We start from the raw sequence: 13608 nt of genomic DNA on the forward strand, positions 1-13608 counted from the left end.
GGTGAAGCTACTTCGGCGACGGCGACGGCGGCGCGACGCCGCGTGGTGGACTGGTGGCGGAGAGCCGGAGAGCGCGAAGGAAAGGAAATGCCACCCCATAGCCCATGGGCCCAGTTCGGCCCATACAGAGATGTAGCAAGTGCGCTAGGCGCAATCCCCTTGCGAACAGCGGCACAGGGGCACCGCACAGCAGGCTTCCCGGCGTTTCACCGGCCGCGGCGACGGCGCCACGGCGGTCTGACCTCGCGCGACGGCGCGAGCCCCTCTCCGCATCTCTCCTGCATCACACACACCTAGCCGCTCACTCATTATTTAGGGAACCCAATCCACAGCGGAATGTTGCGCGGAAACCATTCCCCTGCCTCCTCGGCTCCGCCAGTCCACCCGCACATGCGTCCCGGCAGTGCCGGTGCTCCGGCTGCGGCAGCGATTGCGGCGATCTGGACTGTCTGCTCAAAAGCTTCGCCCGCGAGCCCCCACTATGCCGCGGCTGCGGCGCTGGAGGGTTCTGTTTGTCGGCTTCTCGACCATCCCCACCTTCGACGCTCTCCTTCTCTGCACTGGTTGAGGTGATTATCTCTTATTACTCACTCTGCATGACTTGAGCAACGAGGTGATAATCATAACAAACTGCTTGTCAAGTGGTGCAGGAGTAATTTGTTAGGGATAAGTTAAATCTCAAAAACTGCAATCCAGAGTAAGCAGCGACTTCTGCACTACTGAACTGTGAATTCAGAGACCTGCAGTTTTTGAGATTTTTTTAATAAGACAAGTTATGGAGCGGTATAGGGAGAAGAAGAAGGATCTACACATGGTTTTTATTGACTTGGAGAAGGCTTATGATAAAATACCAATGAATGTTATGTGGTGGGCGTTGGACAAACATAAAGTCCCAACGAAGTACGTCGGGCTCATTAAGGACATGTACAGCAATGTTGTGACTAGAGTTCGAACAAGTGATGGAGACACGGATGACTTCCCGATTAGGATAGGACTACATCAAGGGTCAGCTTTGAGCCCTTATTTGTTTGCTTTAGTGATGGATGAGGTCACAAGGGACATATAAGGGGACATCCCTTGGTGTATGCTTTTCGCGGACGATGTAGTGCTAGTTGATGAAAGCCGGACATGAGTGAATCAGAAACTGAAGTTATGGCGGGAGACTTTGGAGTCCAAAGGTTTTAGACTTAGTAGAACTAAAACTGAGTATATGAGATGTGACTTCGGCACTACTACTCGGGAGGAGGAAGATGTTAGTTTGGAAGGTCAAGTAGTGTCTAGGAAGGATACCTTTCGATATTTAGGATCAATGCTATAGAGGGACGGGGATATTGATGAAGATGTTAGCCATAGAATCAAAGCAGGGTGGATGAAGTGGCGGCAAGCGTCTGGTGTCCTATGTGACAAAAGGGTACCACAGAAGCTAAAAGGCAAGTTTTATAGGACGGCGATTAGACCTGCTATGTTGTATGGTGCAGAATGTTGGCCTACGAAAAGACGACATATTCAACAGCTAAGTGTCGCGGAAATGCGTATGTTGCGTTGAATTTGCGGTCATACAAGAAGGGATCGAGCTCGGAACGATGATATACGTGAGAGATTAGGGGTAGCGCCAATTGAAGAAAAGCTTGTCCAACACCGGTTGAGATGGTTTGGACATGTGCAACGGAGACCTCCAGATGCACCGGTGCGTAGTGGAATCCTAAGTCAGGATAGTAACGTGAAGAGAGGCAGAGGAAGACCGAAGTTGACTTGGGTAGAGGCAATAAAAGGAGACTTGAAAGGATGGAATATACCCAAAGACTTAGCCTTAGATATGAGTGCTTGGAAGACAGCTATTCACGTGCCTGAACCTTAATTGCTTCTGTTGGGTTTCAACTCTAGCCTACCCCAACTTGTTTGGGACTTAAAGGCTTTGTTGTTGTTGTTGTTGTTGTTAAGAACTTGAAACAGATTTGTTTTACATTGGGAAACCAAACAAAACAATGATATATTGATAATGAGTTCCTGATCTGGTTTGCACCAAAGTATCTTCGCAGCACTGATATTCTGCGAGTAAAACTAATGCAATACATGTAGGGCCTTCAGATTGTAGTAACGTGAAAATCAAAATACAGAAAGTATGGCTTTTCTGAGCAATGCATACCTCCTTCATAAATCTAGGCTGCTAACTACACACAGTTATTTCTTTTCACCTGGGTCCAGATAAATCTGAGGCATGTGCTGAGCTCGAGGAACCTATATTTTGTGCAATACCAAACCTTGCTGCACTTGTAGCGACGAAGCTATGATCAATGTTGGTTTCTGCATCCATGCTACCTTCCAGGACTTTGACCACCTCAGACATTTGAGGCCTTCTTTTGCAATCGATCTGCAAACACCACATTGCTAGCTGCATCACCTGAATTACATCCTGCTTGTGTGCTTGCATGTCAGCATTGTTCTTGTCAATCAAATCTACTAACTGATCACTCTTCACCTTTTCTTCCAGTAAGGTAATAAGATGGATGCTCTCTTCGGATTTTGAAGTGTCAAGGTTCTTTCTACCGCTGATGATTTCCATGACCACAACGCCAAAGCTATAAACATCAGCCTTTTCTGTGATTTGTGATGTCAACCACTCAGGAGCTAAATATCCAGGTGTGCCTCTCATTCTTGTGATCACTTGGCTCTTATCCCGATCAATGAGTTTGCATAGTCCAAAATCTGAAAGTTTGGCATTGAAGTTTTCATCTAAGAGAATATTTTGGGGTTTGACGTCTAGATGGGCAATCCTCTTCATGCACTCCTCATGAAGATAAGAGAGACCCTTAGCTATGTGAGTAATAATCTTGCGTCTTGTTTGCCAATCCAGAAGAGCATCATTTTCATGTCGATTATGGATCCACTTGTCCAAGGACCCTTTGGGCATATACTCATAAACCAGAAGCCTATGTGATTTCTCTGCACAAAAACCAATCAGCCTCACCAGATTGATATGATGAATGTTGCCGATTGTGTGAACCTCCGCTAAAAATTCTCTCTTTCCCTGACCAGCTCCATCCAAACGTTTAACTGCGATCCTTTCCTTCCCGTATTGCCCTTCAAAAACAGATCCAAATCCCCCTTCCCCAAGTTTATCTCTGAACTGATTGGTTGCCTCATGTAGCTGCTGAAATGTGAACCTGGTCGGCGTTCCTAGTAGTTCCCCAAACTCTTCATCTGCTTCCTCTATCTCCTGGTGTTGCCGTGTCCTTAGTTTATATGCGAAGAACGTGATGAATACAGCGAGTACAATCAAACTGCCTACTGAACCTAGAATCACAGCAAAAACTCTTGCTCCTGTAAAGGACGAGGAATGCTTTTGTATTCTCTCAGTAGGAATAGGTGCAGTCGGATTTGCAGCTGGTGGCTGAGTAGCAACAGGTGCAGGTGGATTTGCATCTGGTGGCAAAGCCAAAGCTGATATGTTGATCGGGGGGCAGAAGACAACCATATAGTTGGTTCCTGTTGGACAAGTGAATGTGCTGGTGGCATCATCCTTTGGGTAACTGTACGCATCTGGGCAAATCCTCTTGAAAACCTTAGAATAGTTGGTGGGTCCACAAGAAGTGCTGCTGTTCCCAGTGCAGCAGTAGATGTCCTGCTTTAACACCGTGCATGCGTTGTTGCATCCCCCTGGCGCCTTCAGCTCACTTGGGCATTGTGATGTGATGTTGGCTGCACAGCGTGTCCCCTTACTGCACCCTTCCCCTCCCTGTCCATTGGCCGGCGCCGGCAGGAAGTCCATGGGCACATTGAAGCCATCAACAAGCGAGATGTCGAAGAAATCCATATTGTTAAACTGTGCGATGGCAAACTCAGCAATTGTGTTGGGTGCCATACCGTAGTCACTGCAAGCAAGGACGCCACCGCAGTCCCCTGTCTCGCACTTGCCATTACCAGCACCATTGAATGAGCAGGCCGTGTGTGCCCATACACTCCCGGTTGTGCCATCCGGCACGTTGAGGATCCACCACTCTCCTGGGTGGAGTTGTATGCCGCCGCCTGGCACAGCAGCGGGCCACATGGTGTAGGAGCATCGGTTGGTGATGCTGAATGTGGTGCTTTTGGTGACGACTGGTAGGAGGATGAGTAGGAAAAGAGGAAGGAACTGGAGGCTACACGAGGAACTCTCCATAGTCATCTTGTGATGTGATGTGCTTTGCTTGCATTAGTTTAGGTGAATATGGAAGTCATCTCTGGATTGTGGCATGGCTCCTGGAATGGTGGAAAGAGAAGATAGGATCACAGAATATGGAAGCCAAAATATGTAAGCACAACACACAGTTTATGATATTATGACAGTGCTTTATAGCAATTGTGCACAACGTAATTAAGTATGAGGAGATTAGGTGGTTGTGCAGTGGTTTGCAGCATGGGTGAGGAACCTGGAAACACAAGTGTGCGGAAGGAAAGGGTCGTCCATGGACAGTGGCGAGGCGAAGAGGCCGGGCTATTTGCTAATGTGCTCTATGTTTTTTGTGGCACTGAGACGAACTGCATGACATGAAGGGGAAACAAAGCTTTGACAAAAGCTAAGACTCACATGCAGCCGTGTGAAGCAGCTCCTAAGTCCTTTCAGACGCTTTGACTGCTACCATCTACTATGGGCCCAAGAAGTTTCATTCATCACATTAATTTTGCGATTGTGACATCAACTTTTACTTTGAATTTTTCAGGACTGGAAGAACTAGACATTACTTATCTAGCTGCAAGCACGCAAAGTTTTGACGAGGCAGGAGATGCTAAAAGTTACTGGGCTGTCGATGGTGACTGGTAGGAGCAGGAAGAAAGGCAGGAGATGGGGGCCTACGACGAAGTCGCCATGGCAAGTTGTGCCATGATTTGCCTGCATTGGTTTACTTGAATGGAAATTTATGCTAGGTAGTATTTGGTAAGTACACTGCTGATGCGACAACTTAGTGGAAGAATAAATCATGGGCTGGGGAAGTTTATAAAAGATTGGCATGTTGAACTGCTGTATATATGGTTCGATTAACCTCTGGAAAAGCTACATTACTCCCGCTTAGCTGACTGAACTGGGCTTGCTTGTGGAACTTGTTCAGCAGGTACTTCCAAATTCCAATTGTACACACGGAAATTATCACTCCTAATAAATTTTGCGGCAAAGCTTTTATGGTTCTTTAAAAAATATAATTTTCTCTGTAAAGCACGAAGTGGATTTATGTGAGTAGGTTTAATATCATGACAATGCTCATTGCTAAAACATAGTGCGACTGTATTTTAGTCCTAATCTACTATATGTCTTTGGTGTTCAGAGACCTGCAGTTCTGGTTGCCGCAGTACAGCAGCAGTATATGGCCGCAACATAGAAAACGATATACTTTATGTGAGTAGCTGTATACTACCAGAGTCACCAAGAGTAGCTGCAGGTTCAGGGCCCTTCATGATTGTGACGCTGGTGGTGTGTTAAATCCAAGTGTCAATAGGAAAGTATTCGGATAGTAATAATAAAATAAATTACAAAAGTCCTCAGTAATCTATGAGACGAATTTATTAAACCTAATTAATCCATCGTTAGCACATGTTTACTGTAGCACCATTGTCAAATTATAGACTAATTAGGCTTAAAAAAATCGTCTCGTAAAGTAGTCGCAATATGTGCAATTAATTATTTTTTAGTCTATATTTAATACTCCATACATGTATTCAAACTTACAATGTGATATGGACTAAACTTTAGAGAGAGAAACTAAACATGGCTTGGTAGTCTTTCTCTTGCGTTTCTCATGGGCAACCGAAGTTAGATGCCGGTGACTTGGTAGTCTTTCTTTTGCCTTTCCCATGGGCAACCGAAGTGGAAGACGAGAAAAGGTTGCCATTTAGTTGAAGGCACACTCATGGTCACGGACGCCGAATAAAAACACAATAAAATGGTACTCCTTCCATTCTAAATCATAAGTCATTCCATCTTTCTTAGAAAGTCAAAATCCATCTTTCTTAGAAAGTCAAAATATCTCAAGTTTAACCAAAATTTACAGAGAAAAAATACAAAAATTTATAACATCAAATAGTATACTATGAAAATATAATTAATGAAAAATCTAATGATACTTATTTGGTATCATAAATGTTTTTATTTTATTATATACATTTGGTCAAATTTAAGATAGTCTGAGTCTCCAAGAATAGCTTCTAAGCACCCAAGAGAACCTCTCTGTAAAATTTCAGATTCTTCAGAGCTCGTTACATTTATTTCGATTTTTTCTTGGGAGATTTCAGCTGAAATCTACGTGGAAAATTGGCTCTGGCTGGTTTTTCAAGTTGCTCCGATTGAGCTGATTTTCGATGGAGATCTTTTCCTTGGTGTTTTAAGCTCCCGCACCAAAGTCTGTCCGAAATCGTTGGATTGGCTATTGACCTTTTCTCCTTCGTGGGCTAAAAAACTGGCTTAGGCCGGTTTTGCAAACTGGCTCAGGCCGGTTTTTGCTGTTGGCTTCAAGGTTGCTTGTTTTGATCTCCATTTGCTTCTATGGTTGTTCTGCTGTGCCTTCGGGTCTCTCTTGGCCATCTGGCTCGGAGTTTTTGTTGTTTCGAGCATTTGGTTGAGCGGTGTTGGGATAGCAGTTGAAATCGAAAGAAAATTAGATTAGCCTCCCATTCATCTCTGGTGGTCATGCTCGGTCATTCATGTTCAAAATTGGACAACCACACACTATCCAAAGAATAAAAATGGACGGATCATAAGGTATTTTATAATAGTAAGACTAGATTTTTTTTATGTCGATCACTGCAAGCTGGAACACGGCAATCTTGGTTCCCTCTGGATTCTGACACACGGCAGAGGTTCATCTCTCACAAGCCTTATCAGGAATCAAAACTCCCATAGTGCCTTCACTTGGAAAATAAATACCCTGTTTTTTTAGGCTAGTACAAGTCAGTCATAATAGTAGGAAAGACTGAAGAAAAGAGGCATCTTCCAGGCAATTGATAAGAATCCTCTCACTTCCTGAAACCGACCATCCAATCAATATTGGCAGCAGCAATTCCTGGCCGCCACGTAGCTATCTTGACAAGCACAGTTCCATCCCGAGAGGTTAAATGCTCTGTTCACTTGGCTGATAAGCCATAGCTGAAAGTATTGACTGATTTGTTGTGAGAGAAAAATATTATTCGTTGGCTGAAAAAGTACGACTTATAAGCCAAGCAAACAGGGCAAAAACAAATAGGTGCTCATTCTAAAGCACTTACAGCCTTCTCTTCGACCACCTTCATCTCCTAATATACATCCCATGAACTCTCATAAACTTCTTCTGGTAGTACTGCTGCTTTTGCTTCTCAACTCTCCGAGGCACGTGGAGCCCCCCTGAAAGCACCCCATAAAATTTGGAGTGGGATAAAGCACGATCTAACTTCGGTTGCCCATTCCTCTGTACCAGATTTAGATCAGATGTCTCTATCATGTTCTAATAGATGCCATTGACACATGCTTCAGTGCCTTGTCCTTCAGGCGCTGCTCTCTGTAAATTGGATGCCGTTCAAGCTAAACTCTGTTCGCTGCTCTTAATTTAATATAGCTTGTTGTTATATAAAAAAACTATGGTCCAACAAGTCTCATTCATCAAATAGCTTTCCGACTGCGACGTCTGGACTACTATTCTGTATTCTAGCTAGATTATTAGAAAAGCTAGCGCAGAGATTGCGCATCAAGCTAGCGCTGCAAGATGAAATTGTAGAAGGTAGATTTGGAGGAAGGCCACGAACATTCATGCTTGATCTCCAGGCTGCGCTGCAAACAGTGAGGCAGTGACGAGCTGGGTTTGCTGTCCATTTGATATGGAGATCAAGAGAAGCATGGCTGTTTGGTATCTTCATGCTTGCGAATTGCAGATCAGCCGACCAGGTGGCTTTTTCATTTAGTGGTGCTGCTACAACAGCCTGTCATCTGCAGAATAGATCACCAAGAACAAGACACATTGCATCACCACGTGTCCACGTAGCCGTAAGTGCATCTGTTTGTTCAAGTCGTAAGCTTCGAACTTCGTAGCAGTACATTGCTCCTGGCAGTTGCTTCTAGAAAAAGCATTGCTCCTGGCACGAAACTAATCTACCCGACAAATAATAAGATCTTGTTTGGGATTTTTGTCTAAAGTTTAGTGACTAAAGTTGAGGATTAAAACTTTAGACTATTTTAGCTCACTTGCGTGGTAAATTTTTTTCGTGAAGTGGTCTAAACTTTAGACGTTCTATTTGAAGCCTCGAGAGCTAAAGTGAAGTTTGGCTAAACTTTAGAGCATCAAATCCAAAACATGGCCTAACACTGTTCGATCAAAGTAATAACAACACAGCCTTCGCAGAGGCCCACTCTAATGACCGAGTTTACTAGGCTACTTATTGGGTCATCCATACCTGTGCAATCCGGCCCACTTATTATTTCAAAGGAGCCCAGCCCACCTCAACTTTCCAGTGTCTCAGCCCAGTCTGTCTGCAAGGAGACCCTCCTCTTCCAGCCGCCGCAAGGCATCGGGCATCTCGGCGGTGCCGGTGCTCCGACTCTCCGACCGTTGCGGCGATCTGAAGGGATGGTCTGCTGCTCTCCTATCATGTGCCGTCGTTTATGCCGTGCCACTTGGGAAACGCTGCTTCTCATCGCGCCCCCATACGCCGTCGGTCCTCACCGGCTACCAGTACCACCGCCCTGTATAGCTCCCACATCCATCGCCGCCTGCCTTATCTGCATTGATTAAGGTTAGTGTCTTCTGTCTATCAACTGTTCACTCTGCGTGGCTTGAGGCCTTGGGCAACGAGGTGTAATTATTCGTTGCGCAGCCGTATACGAGTTATTTGTCATGGATAATCAAGGTTGCAGTAATAATAATGGAGATAAACCCCCACAACAGCAAGGACAGTTAAAGCAGGAAACCTAATTTCATTAGAAACTAGAAAATCCATGGCCTGGAAATGCTTTGGAGAATACACAGTATTACACAATTATGTAGTACCGTATATACTAATGTATATGGCACACATTTTTTTATCGAACATGTAGGACAGCTGCGCATCTTTTATATTAGAGAGAAAAGGAAGGGGAAAGAAAAAACCCATACAAGACAACCTACAGTCCTCCACTAGTCTAGTGTGTACTCTTTTGTTCACTTATACAACATTTTGTAGATTGGGAACCCCTCAACTCCAAATTTTCTTTAGCCTGTGCATACTAGCATTTTCAAATGTGCTATTAGTTTTTAAAAACTTTAACTTCAAAGTTCAAACATATCTGCATTACGTTGGGAAACAAAAGAAAAGAACAAAACTGTGCTCTTCTTTGGTGTTTGATGTAGATCAACCTACATTCACTATGTTGTGACATTATGCAAATAAAACTAAAGCAAGATATATTATAGGGCCTTTGGATTGTAGTAACTTGAAAAATAAAATATAACAGATAAGGCTTCCTAGATATACATATCTTCTGCACAAAATCTAGGCTACTAACTTCTCACAATTACTCCCATGTCACCTGGGGTCTGATAAATCTGAGGCTTGAGGTGGATCTGAGGAACCTGTTTTTTCAGCAATACCAAACATTGTTTGACTTGTTGCGACAAAGTTATAATCAATTCTGCTTTCTACGCTCATGTGACCTTCCAAGACTTTGATGACCTCAGACATTTGAGGCCTTCTTTTAGAATCAATTTGTAAACACCACATTGCAAGTTCCATCATCTCCAGTACTTCTTGCTTGTGTACTTGCATGTCAGCACTGTGTTTGTCAATCAAATCTTCTAACTGATCACTCTTCACCTTTTCTTCCAGTAAGGTAATAAGATGAATGCTCTCTTCGGATCTTGAAGTGTCAAGGTTCTTTCTACCGCTGACGATTTCCATAACCACAATGCCAAAGCTATAGACATCCGCTTTTTCGGTGATTTGGGATGTCAACCACTCGGGAGCCAAATACCCAGGTGTGCCTCTCATCCTTGTGATCACTTGGCTCTTATCCCGATCAATGAGCTTGGATAACCCAAAATCAGAAAGTTTAGCATTGAAGTTTTCATCTAACAGGATATTTTGTGGTTTGACATCCAAGTGAGCAATCCTCTTGGAGCACTCCTCATGTAGATAAGATAGACCCTTCGCAATGTGAGTAATAACTTGGCGTCTAGTTTTCCAATCAAGAGAGGGAGCATCATTCTCATGTGAGTAATAGATCCACCTGTCCAAGGACCCTTTGGGCATATATGTGAGCAGCTCTCCTGAAGATGTCTTCGCCACCAGTAGCCGGCCCAAGAAGGCGAGGCCCAGAAGGCCCAACCCTCGGTACTCTGGAGAAGAATGGGCCAAGTGAGTGGCGCTTGCATGCACGTGCCGGGCGCTCTGCCTCTGTATTCTTAAGGAGAGGAGAGAGTACGAGACAGGCGTCGAATTGTAAACCTGAATCCGTTGTTCTAAACTAAGCACTCGTCCTTCGTCACTTGTTCTTCTTCCTCCTCCTGCCGTGCTCTCCAATCCTCTCCCGATTCCTCCCAATCCCTCTACTATCTCTCACAATATACTCATACACCAAAAGCCTATGTGATTTCTCTGCACAGAAACCTATCAGCCTGACCAGATGGATGTGATGAATGCTGCCAATTGTCTGAACCTCCGCTAAAAATTCTCTCTTACCCTGACCAGATCGCTCCAAACGTTTAACCGCTATTTTTTCTTCACTGTATTGCCCCTCAAAAACAGACCCAAATCCTCCTTCCCCAAGCTTGTATCTGAATTGGTCTGTTGCTTCTTGTAGCTGCTGAAATGTGAACCTTATTGGCATTCCTGGCAGCTCCCCAAACTCTTCAACCCCTTCCTCCATCTCCCAGTGTTGCCTTGCTCTCAGTTTATAGGCGAAGAATGCAATGGATACAATGAGTACAATCAAACTGCCTATGGAACCTATAACAATACCTAAAACTCTGTTTGTTGTAAAGGATGAGTGATTCCTACGTGTTGGCCCAGTAACATTAGGGGGGAATTCCTGGTGTGCCATTAAAAAAGATCGCAATGCTCTGTGTGCCTTTGGAAAAGTTCAGTGGTCTTCAGTGCCACTGCTCCAACTTTTTTGTGCCCTCCATGCCACTGCCGTCGGTTTGGGCTCTAACGCCGTCAAACTGCAGGTGTGAAAAGTCGAAAATACTCTTAAGTTTAAATATGTCATTAATTTTTTTTGAGCATCTTAACGACTTTAAATGAAAAAACTCAAAACTAGAAAGTTATAAATTTCGTCGAGATCTATAATTTCATATAAAAATTATTTTCATTTAATTCCGCAAAAAAATATGATTTGATATGATTAATATATCTTAGAAAAATCATATCTTTTTTTTGCGAAATTAAATGAAAATAATTTTTATATAAAAATTATAGATCTCAACGAAATCTACAACTTTCTAGTTTTGAGTTTTTTCATTTGAAGTCGTTAAGATGCTCAAAAAAATTTAATGACATATTTAGACTTAAGGGTATTTTCGACTTTTCACACCTGCAGTTGGACGGCGTTAGAGTCCAAACTGACGGTAGTGGTATGAAGGACACAAAAAAGTTGGAGCAGTGACGCTGAAGACCGCTGAACTTTTCCAGTGATACACATGACATTGCGATCTTTTTTAATAGTACACGAGGAATTCCCCCTAACATTAGGTGCAGGAGGATTTGTAGCTGGAGGCAAAGCTGAAATATCGATTGGGGGACAGAAGACGACCTGGTAGTTGGTGCCCGATGGGCAAGTGAAGGTAGTACTGGAGTCATCATCCCTGGAATAGCTGTATGCATCGGGGCACCCCCGCACGAAGAACACCGAGTAGGTAGTGGGTTCACAAGTGTTAGTGATGTTCCCTGTGCAGCAGTATTTGTCTTGTTTGAACACTGTACATGCACTGTTGCAGCCACCGGGTGCCTTCAGATCACTTGGGCACTCGGCTGTGATGTTTCTTACGCAGCGAGGCCCCCTGCTGCACGCTTGTCCTCCCCCTGTGTTTTCTTGCACCGGCAGGAAGTCCATGGGCACGTTGAAGCCGTCGACAAGGGAGATGTCAAAGAAATCTGTACCTCCTCCGATGGAGAACTCGGCAAGAGTACAGAGCGGCTGACCGGAGCCTGTGCAGGTCAGCACGCCGCCACAGTCTCCTGTCTGGCACGACCCATTGCCAGTGCTGTCAAATGAGCAATTCGTGCACGGCCACACACGCCCGGTAGTGGTGCTGGTCGGCATGTTGAGGGTCCAGGACTCCCCAGGGTCGAGCTGCATGCCGCCGCCTGGCACAGCAGCTGGCCATATTGTGTAGGAGCATCGGTTGCTGATGCTCAAGGTGATGGCGCTGCCGATTGGTAGGAGTAGGAAGAGATGCAGGAGGTGGAGAGTCCTGGAAGAACTCAGCACTGTCATCTTGTCTTGTGTTGTGCGTTGTTTGCGGCTTCTTGGATTTGATTCTGGGCTGTAGCATGGATCCTGTGGCATAGCAGAAGCAAAAGAAAATTCAAAGGTGACAGCATAAACAAATATAGTCTAACGTTTGCGTGTTGAATCGTTCAGTGGCATACTGTCAACAACGTAACACACTGGACAACTAGAAGACGCCATTGGAAACAGTTTTTTTCTTTTTTGGCTAATCACAGCACAGACGCACAGACGCCAGTGGAAACAGTTTTACTTGTTTCGTCATTAGTCATATGCACCTGCGAGTTGTTGAGTAATATTTGTTCCTCAGCCTCAAAATGGTATGATTTGTGAAGCAAATCATGCCAATATCAGTGTTTATTGCATGCTAATTAATAATTACTCCTATAACACATTCACGTCAGCAGATCATGTAACTTTTTTCAATCCTATAAACTGCTGCTCTATTCCTTTCAGGGACAATTCAGATCACTTGCCACTCTAGGCAAGCCAACTACTATATATATTTCAGAGAGCAGCTGGCCATATGGTGTAGGAGCATTGGTTGCTGATGTTGAAGGTGATGGCGTTGCCGGCTCGTACGAGTAGGAAGATAGGCAGGAGGTGGAGAGTCCTGGAAGAACTCAGCACTGTCATCTTGTTTTATGCGTTTTGCATTGAGCTACTTGGATTGTATTTTGGGTTGTAGGATGCGTCCTGTGGCAGAGCGGAAGCAAAAGAAAAATCTAAGGAGATAGAGTAAACAAGTATAGTCGAAGGTTTGCCGTGTTGAATCTTTCAGTGGTGTACAGTGAACCACGTAGCACACTGCACTGGAGAAATAGAAGATGCCATTGGAAACAGTTTGAGAAGGCTGGAACTTGCTTGTTCAACTTGTTTACTTGTTTCATCATCAATCATAGATACACAAAACTGCTGCACCTGCAAATTGTTGGGTAATATTTGTTTCTCAGCAGACTGTAACTTTTTTCAATCCTAAACTGCTACTCTAATCCTTTCAAAAATTCAGAGACAATTCAGAACCTGTGGCTCAAGGCAATACCAGCGTTTGCCAGCTACTATTCAGCTATGAGCCAAGAAGTCTCATTCATCAATTCTGCGACTGTGATTGCGGCTCAAGGCAATACCAGTGTTTGCCAACTACTATTTAGCTATATCGTTCCAAGAAGTCTCATTCGATCACATAATTT

General features: G+C 44.2%; 2 protein-coding genes and 2 long non-coding RNA genes across 5 annotated transcripts; 2 read left to right on the top strand and 2 right to left on the bottom strand.

Moving 5' to 3' along the window:
- Window positions 1-71: 71 nt before the first annotated feature.
- LOC136461900 (uncharacterized) lies at window positions 72-5136 on the top strand. 2 transcript variants are annotated; one of them, XR_010760482.1, is made up of 3 exons: window positions 72-569; window positions 2492-2640; window positions 4701-5136. It is a non-coding gene; the product is annotated as an uncharacterized lncRNA (long non-coding RNA). The 2 variants fall into 2 exon arrangements; XR_010760483.1 differs by lacking the exon at window positions 72-569 and adding an exon at window positions 653-697.
- LOC136461896 (PR5-like receptor kinase) lies at window positions 1977-4692 on the bottom strand. Its single transcript, XM_066461256.1, has 2 exons — window positions 4410-4692; window positions 1977-4239 (listed from the first exon to the last, which is right to left on the bottom strand). The coding sequence occupies exon 2, from the start codon at window positions 4163-4165 to the stop codon at window positions 2192-2194; it is 1974 nt and encodes a 657-aa protein (XP_066317353.1). The 5' UTR covers window positions 4166-4239; window positions 4410-4692; the 3' UTR covers window positions 1977-2191.
- Window positions 5137-8513: 3377 nt separating the features above from the next.
- Window positions 8514-13391, top strand: LOC136461898 (uncharacterized). The gene is made up of 3 exons (XR_010760481.1): window positions 8514-8730; window positions 9799-9947; window positions 12875-13391. It is a non-coding gene; the product is annotated as an uncharacterized lncRNA (long non-coding RNA).
- On the bottom strand, window positions 9499-12586 carry LOC136461895 (PR5-like receptor kinase). Its single transcript, XM_066461255.1, has 3 exons — window positions 11657-12586; window positions 10532-10999; window positions 9499-10233 (listed from the first exon to the last, which is right to left on the bottom strand). Exons 1-3 carry the CDS (start codon window positions 12476-12478, stop codon window positions 9499-9501), a joined length of 2025 nt encoding a protein of 674 aa, XP_066317352.1. The 5' UTR covers window positions 12479-12586.
- Window positions 13392-13608: the final 217 nt, after the last annotated feature.

Source organism: Miscanthus floridulus, chromosome 6 (genome assembly GCF_019320115.1).
Source record: "Miscanthus floridulus cultivar M001 chromosome 6, ASM1932011v1, whole genome shotgun sequence".
Classification (NCBI taxonomy): Eukaryota; Viridiplantae; Streptophyta; class Magnoliopsida; order Poales; family Poaceae; genus Miscanthus; species Miscanthus floridulus.

Excerpts from the sequence above, each read along its gene's own strand:
- LOC136461895 (XM_066461255.1), bottom strand. The coding sequence starts at position 12,478 with ATGCCACAGGATCCATGCTACAGCCCAGAATCAAATCCAAGAAGCCGC. Across the intron at positions 11,000-11,656 it reads CAAATCCTCCTGCACCTAAT|GAATTCCCCCCTAATGTTAC; the intron begins GTTAGGGGGAAT and ends ATGGCACACCAG. Across the intron at positions 10,234-10,531 it reads TTTTGGTGTATGAGTATATT|CTGCTCACATATATGCCCAA; the intron begins GTGAGAGATAGT and ends TCTTCAGGAGAG.
- LOC136461896 (XM_066461256.1), bottom strand. The coding sequence starts at position 4,165 with ATGACTATGGAGAGTTCCTCGTGTAGCCTCCAGTTCCTTCCTCTTTTC.